General features: G+C 37.5%; 1 protein-coding gene across 3 annotated transcripts in view; it reads left to right on the top strand.

The window, feature by feature from the left end:
- CUNH8orf34 (chromosome unknown C8orf34 homolog) overlaps positions 1 to 5912 on the top strand; it is a 488639-nt gene extending 482727 nt beyond the window's left edge. For 2 of the 3 annotated variants that reach the window (XM_033202801.1, XM_033202800.1), the window contains 2 exons: positions 2752 to 2811; positions 5124 to 5912. In XM_033202801.1, coding sequence (XP_033058692.1) covers positions 2752 to 2811; positions 5124 to 5131 — 68 coding nt within the window. In that variant the 3' untranslated portion in view covers positions 5132 to 5912. The remainder of the gene's footprint in view (positions 1 to 2751; positions 2812 to 5123) is intronic. The other variant, XM_033202799.1, reaches the window with a different exon arrangement.
- Positions 5913 to 7403: the final 1491 nt, after the last annotated feature.

Raw genomic sequence — 7403 nt, forward strand, 5'->3', positions numbered from 1 at the left:
TTGTATTGTTGAATATTTTCCAAATCTTTGCACCATGCTCTATGGGACTGGAACTTGATTGGCAAATTGATTGTTCTTCGGTGGTATTAAAATAATACTTTATATGTTTTTTTTTTTTTTGGTCTTATTTGAAATGAATACCTCCTAGAAAACACTGGGTCCCTGTTAGCCTCCTCCAGAGGAAGCTGTTGCCTCTTTCCATTGCTCTGTGCCAAGCACCATGAGGTAGCATCAACATTCTACCTGAAATTCTTTTTTTAAGGCTCCTACCATTTATTGTTGTTCTGTTCTCATCCTGGTCACTATAGTCTTACCAATCACTTTTCTTCATTCCTGTGAGATGCTTACATCTGGCTCACTATTTTCCTCTCTACCACAACTATTTTCTTTTTTTTTTTTTTTTTTTGAGATGGAGTCTCGCTCTGTCACCCAGGCTGGAGTGCTGTGGCCGGATCTCAGCTCACTGCTAGCTGCGCCTCCCGGGTTCACGCCATTCTCCCGCCTCAGCCTCCTGGGTAGCTGGGACTACAGGCGCCCGCCACCACGCCCGGCTAGTTTTTTGTAGTTTTTTTTAGTAGAGACGGGGTTTCACCGTGTTAGCCAGGATGGTCTCGATCTCCTGACCTCATGATCCGCCCGTCTCGGCCTCCCAAAGTGCTGGGATTACAGGCTTGAGCCACCGCGCCCAGCCCACAACTATTTTCATCAGAAAATTTTAACTCCTACTTGGGTGACTTATCCAATATCCTGCCATTATAATTCCTTGCTTCTCAAATCTAGTTATTCTCGTAGGCTGTATATATATTTTTTCTTATCAAATGTGAAATAGTATCCAACTCTAAAGTCTTACATGACTGTAATCTGCTATCTGTCACAAACCTCCTTCCCTTAAAATTCCTCATTTTCTACTAAACCTGCACTTCAGTCTTGTTTTGGTACCCAGACACTTGATTAGTCATCCACCTCTAAGTGAGTAAGACCACAGCTAGTTTATCCTTCACTCTAAGGTCTGTGCTACACCGAAACAGTGATGCTCAAAGTGGAGTTCTCAAACCAGCAGTATCAGCATCAACATCTCTTGTTAATTAGTAGAAGCACAGTTTCTTTGGGCTCCATCCTAGATCTACTGAATCCGAAACTCTGATATTGGAGCCCAGCAACCTGTGTTTTAAAAAGCCCTGTGGCTGATTCTTATACACTCTAAAATTTAAGAACCACTAATACAGAGCATGAATTCAACCACTCCCTTGCCAGCACCTTTAACATCTTTGGGTGGCAAAGAACACTCAAACATAAATAGATCATTATTTTATTTCAAACCCTCCCATGTATAAGATTTCTAACAATTCACCAAGTTCTCCAGCTGTATCCAGCATCTACCTTCTATATACAACCTCTACCTTCAATCCAAATATTCTTTTAGTTCGTATTCATCTAAATTTTAATACTGAAAAATGTTGAATGCCCATTACTTGATCCTTCCAAAGGTGTTTTGCTTAGAACCATCCTCTGTGAAGGATGCTGAGCAATGCTAACTTCCTCAAGATGACCTATACAGGAAAGGGTGAAGAGAAAATTTAAACTCAGGTCTAGCGGAATATAAAATCCATGCTTTTTTTCCATTTTGCTGCAGAATGTATGAAATGACAACCAAATCAATAAGCCGTTTCATTCTAGTTGAAGTAGCACTTAACCAATGAATGCTTTATAGGATTTTTAAAAGTGAGTGTTCTGTAAAAATCTGTTATAAAATAACTTTGGTAAATATCAGGTTAAATCATTTTCCTTAGCTTAGGACTTCTACGAATCTTTAATGTGCTGTTGTGTATTTTGATCCTTAAAAAATCAGATATAGTATGATGTTGTCCAAAATTATTTGACCAATAACCATTTGTTTGTGAATCATTTAGATTAACATCTTGTAGGGCTAGTGTTCCAAGAGATGCTGTGGAAACTTTGAACTTCATCTATTTCCATTCTTTTCCAGACAAGTGGAATTGGTTATCTTTCTTATTTCATCTGCTTTCACCCTCTGTTTTATTTTGCCACTCTTTTGAACTAAAATAGTCATGCCCCATTTCCCCACTAGGCACTACTTTTTCCTTCCTTCAAAGATAGTCTTATATTCTTCTGCCTCAGGGCTGGGTTCAGAGGAATCGCATTTAGCCTATAATGCTATGAACCAGACAATATAATGTGTTTGCATATATATGTGTACACACATATATATACACATATATACATACACAGACACACACATATATATACTACCTCATGAAATTATATAGCTTGATAATATGATAGTAATTTATAATTTTATAGCATCACAATAAGTAGCATGTACCTGTCTGGGGCTGAATAAGCTGTGTTAGGGGAGCAGTCTGCAGAGCAGACCATGGCTTTCCAGCCTAACCCACCCTGGGCATCACAATTATGACTGCAATTCTTATGGGATCTTCACACAGACTATATGCATATCCAGAACACTATCTGGAGGGGCATTTTGCCTTAGATTTTATTGGAAAAATTACCAGAGGTTTAAGTGGAAAATGACTGAATAATGGAATGAGGATATACACACTACTAAGCAGTTAAAATTTAGAATTGCAGCACACTACATACTATAAATATAGTTTTGATATTCATTTCAATTAATCTTCACTAGAAATTGGTTAAAGTGCTAGGGAATGGTATTTAATCAATGATTTTTTTCTGGCCTGGCATATTATCTCTGTTTCTTTCATTGTGCAGGTTCTGCAGATCTTCTTCTTTGCGTTCCATGCTCTTCTTGTCCTACACTGGTCTACTCTGGTATGTCTGCTCAGGGCACTTAATATCAATGTCAGGTAATGATGGGTACCTTCTAAAACTGCTCAGGATTTGTATTAAAAAAATACATAGTTCTCATGACCTCTAATGAGAATAGGATTTTCTCCAAGTAACTGCATAAGATTATAAGATTTCCTGAGAGAGAGAGACAGAGAGTGTGTGTGTGTGTGTGTGTCTGTGTGTGTGTGTGTTCTATAGGTTTTGGAGTTCTCATTTAGTCTGCATTCTCCCTTGCTAAGGTGGGAGGATGGGGATTTTAAACCCTTTCTCCTCGGCAGGAAAAAATAGTATCTTCTAGATATATATGGGCTGAAAAACATATTCTCCCACATATAGGCCATGGACTCTATGATGCTATTATATATCCCCTGCAGTTATAGGATCTCAGAACAATTTCATGTCCATGAATATGAGGCTATTTTATGAACTGGATACACAAAGATAAAATATAAATCACTTTGTCATCTCTTAAGTATTTTCCAGAGAAAAGCAAAGGTGTTGAGCTTGTCCTTACCGCTGACATAATCACAGAATATCAAACTGGAAAGAATTTAGAACCAGCCACTCCTTCCCTAACTAATGCTCACCTTTTCTCTGCAGTACCCCTGCCAGTACCCCTGCCAGTACCCCTGTAGTACCCAGACTCTACATAAACACCTTGAGTAATGGGGAGTTTACTGTTACCCTTGTCTGCTCATTTAATTTTGCTCTGCTGTAATTGCTCTTGACTCAATAATTCTGCATTAGGACATTACCTGAATAAATAATTTCTTCAATGTACTATGATATAGCTATCAGAATATTATGTTCATTGCCATATGTTTTATAATAAAGCATGAAACATATTTTACAAGAAAACATGGAAAGCATGTAAAAAATAGAAACAACCTAATAACCAAAAAAGAGATTGATTAGAAAAATTATAGCAATCGATACATTAGAAAGCTATGAATTCATTATGAAGGATGAGACATATATTAAGGATATAGGTACAGAACTATCACATGGTTCTCTTCCTCAGCCTGTCAAGTGCGCTTTGTATGATGTACAGGCATACTGCTGTTCAGTTCAAGAGCTCTAACCAAGTAAATTGTCACTCATGTGATTCATATTTAAAACCTATAATGGATCAGTAACTACTGTCAGAGAATAGCACATGTCATTATCATGGGTGATACAGCACCAATCATAGGTTTTCTCATCATGGAACTTACTAAATTGTGGAGAAGACACACAGTGAACAGCTATTTACAGAAAAATGCTGCTGATGGTGATTATAGAAGTATGAGGATAAGTATGCACATCAGGAGAGTTCTGTCTTGACTAGTAGTCAAAGGGTCAAGAGAAAGTAATGTCTAAGAGTGAGGCCTAAAGGAATGAAAGATGCAGTTGATAAAAGAGTTAGCTGGGGTTGGTTGGAGTAAGTAAAGCATTCTAGATAAACAAAAAGTGTGTGCAAAAACAACCAGACTCTCCCTCTCTTTCTCTTCCTCTCTAACTTTTCTCCCTCTCTTGCATCAAATAAATATTTACTGAGCAAATGCCACACACAAAGCATTATTTCAGGTCCTGTGAGTAAGATGGAGATTGAAGGTCTTCCTTCAAAATGTTTATGGTCTACATTGGCAAATCGAAAACATTAAATATAACTATGACACAAAGCAGAAAAAACATGTAAAATATGCTAGAAACATGACTATTTCCCTTGCCATTTATATTAGTCTGTTTTCACACTGCTATAAAGACATACCCAAGACTGGGTAATTTATAAAGAAAAGAGATTTAAGTGCCTCACAGTTCAGCATGACTGGGAGGCCTCAGGAAGCTTACAATCATGGCAGAAGGCAAAAGGGAGGCAAGGCACCTTCTTCACAAGGCAGCAGGAAGTTTAGAAGTGCCAAGTGAACAGGGAGGAACCCCTTATAAAACCATCAGATCTTGTGAGAACTCACTATCTCAAGAACAGCATGGGGGAAATCGTACCCATGATTCAATTACCTCCACCTGGTATCTCCTTTGGGATTATGGGGATTATAACTCAACACAAGATTCGGGTGAGGACACAAAGCCTAGCCATATCACCATCTAATGTGATTAGAATTTTATACAGATATCAGAAATTGATATATAGGCTGCAAATATGATTAATAGAGGTAATATTCTAATGTCAATATCCTTGTAAAAGTTCATTGCAATAGAAGAAAGCATTAAAATCGCAATTTTTCTTTTTTAATATGCTATAATGTAAACATGTTATTAAGCACATTTTCTTCTGTTTCATTTCTCCTCTGCAGGTTTGTGAAACAGACAGAAGAAGTTGCAAGTGGTCCTTAAAGAAATTGCAGTTATTCAAATCCTTATGTATAGTTCTAATTTTATTTACTATGTGTAATCATTTAGAGAATGGTTATTTTTATAATCTCAATAATAAACAAGTACTATTGTAACCAGGGGGTGCCCAAGTATGTAATCAGAGAACACTAATCCTGGCAAAGGATTGTGAGGTCGTCAGGAGGCCAGCTGCCTTTTGGCATGGTTAGTGTCCTGGGTTTAGATTACTTTATACATAGTTATTAAGATTAATATTTGATATATTAAATATTGCCTGATTCAAATAACTTTGCTTAAAATTTTTCTGTATTTTAACTTGTCTAGGGTTTTCTACTTCTTCTATTTTTATAATATTTTCTCATTTTTTAGATTACTAAACATTATACTTATCCACATGTGCCAAGATGTGCCATTTAGGTCTCTGCAGAAATCAGCTGTTTGGTATCATCACCTGCCATATATGTTGTGTGCAGCAGCAGTAAGAAGTATATTCTCCACCACTGCTCTTTCTCATGATTATTTTCTCCATTCCTATTTAAACGAATAATTGTTATGTTAATTCAATAAAGCAAACCAATAAGGAATGAAATGCATGGCCCAAAACATAGAAAATGAAAATCGTGTGACCATTTATGCAATTATTGAATCCAATTAAGATGATCCATTTTAAATTTAATGTATGCTCGCTTTTGGAATGTGTTATGCATTGATGCTAAGTGAATGGATCTAAGTAAATCTACTGATATCTCTACTGTCTGTTTTATTTTATTTGTCTTAATCTAAGTTTGCTTTCTGTTCTTTTATGCTTTAAAGTAATTTAAGCTTTCATAAACTTAAATGACAAAACTATATAACAAGGAACTATATCAAGGAAACAAATGTTAAAGGCCAGAGCATGGATAAAGAATTTTTAAAAATTCAGATTGTATAAATTAAGTCAATTCCCTAAATCAAATAATATAACAATCTTTCTTACATTAACATTTTCTTGTGTATAGAAACTCATGTGACACATTTTTATAAAAGTGTTATGTTTTATAGGTAGGAAAAAGGAAGGTTTAGAAACAGTAAAGTTTTTAATCAGAAAGGAGAGAAGGCAAGAAAGTAAGTTTAGGGGACCAGAACATTCTTCTATTTAAAACTCCTTGCCATGAGGAATATTTCTTCAAAAAATGTTTAACTGAGGATCCAAATGCTTTTTCTATTAGAAATATTCTTTCTTTAAAATATGTCACCCCTAATGCTTTCATCTGAGCTGCACTTTCCTCCAACCACTGCCTGGTTGGTTGTCGTCCTCCTCTTGCTCACTGAGCTTCTCTTGGGAATAGTCACCCTACTAAGTGCCTCATCAGCCTCAAAAGTCAGATCCCCCAGGATATCAGGATGTGTATTGCTGAAGGTGCTGTCAAAGATAAAGAAAACCAGGCACCAAGGGAAGTGGTAAAGACAAATTTTCATTAGTCATAAACTATTGCAATAGAGAAGTAGGTCCAGTGTAAAGTGAACTGAACTATGATTTGTGCAGAGGTGGCTAGGACTCATAAAGGAAGGATGAGGAGCTAGGGATGGGGAACAGCAGGGACTCGAGCAGAATCAGGGAAGTGGACATTTACAAAATGTGAGAGAGTGGGGTTGGTCCACATGGAGCTATCTGGGTTTGCAAACTGGCATTTATCAAAGTTGGATTCCTACCCTCCCTCTGAGACTGGGAGACAGGGACCCTATTCAGGAGTTGGCTGGAGCTGGTACAAAACATTAAATTGTTTTGCAGCCCTGAGCTTTCTCAGTCAGGAACTTATGGCGCTGGAGTCATCATCCTAAGGATATGCCCTTGAGCTGTTAGAAACCATGTTAGTATTTGTTCACATCTTTGAATGTGGGGGATGGGGGTGGATGAAATTGTTTATGCTGACATTGTGGTTTTAGGCCAAGGTTGAGGGTTAGTTGAGAAGAGGACTCAGAGGAGCTTGGCTGGTGTTTAGTCAGGGAGAAAATCTTCATCAACGGCTATGAGGCAGGGCACACACGTGCACACACACACACACACACACACACACACACCAATCTCTGCTCTCTTTTCTTTGTCAATGCCTTTAACCATTTCCAGAGGCCAAGGCCAGAGGTCAAGGTCAGTGAAGAGCTAAATACCAAATCAGGAAATTTCTCCAGGTTGCTTGCCAATCTTTGTTTCAAATGTCACACATGAAACCTGAATCTCTTGGCACCCCTCTTGGCTCCCGTGA

This window comes from Trachypithecus francoisi, unplaced genomic scaffold (assembly GCF_009764315.1).
Source record: "Trachypithecus francoisi isolate TF-2019V2 unplaced genomic scaffold, Tfra_2.0 Lachesis_group7, whole genome shotgun sequence".
NCBI classification, from domain to species: Eukaryota; Metazoa; Chordata; class Mammalia; order Primates; family Cercopithecidae; genus Trachypithecus; species Trachypithecus francoisi.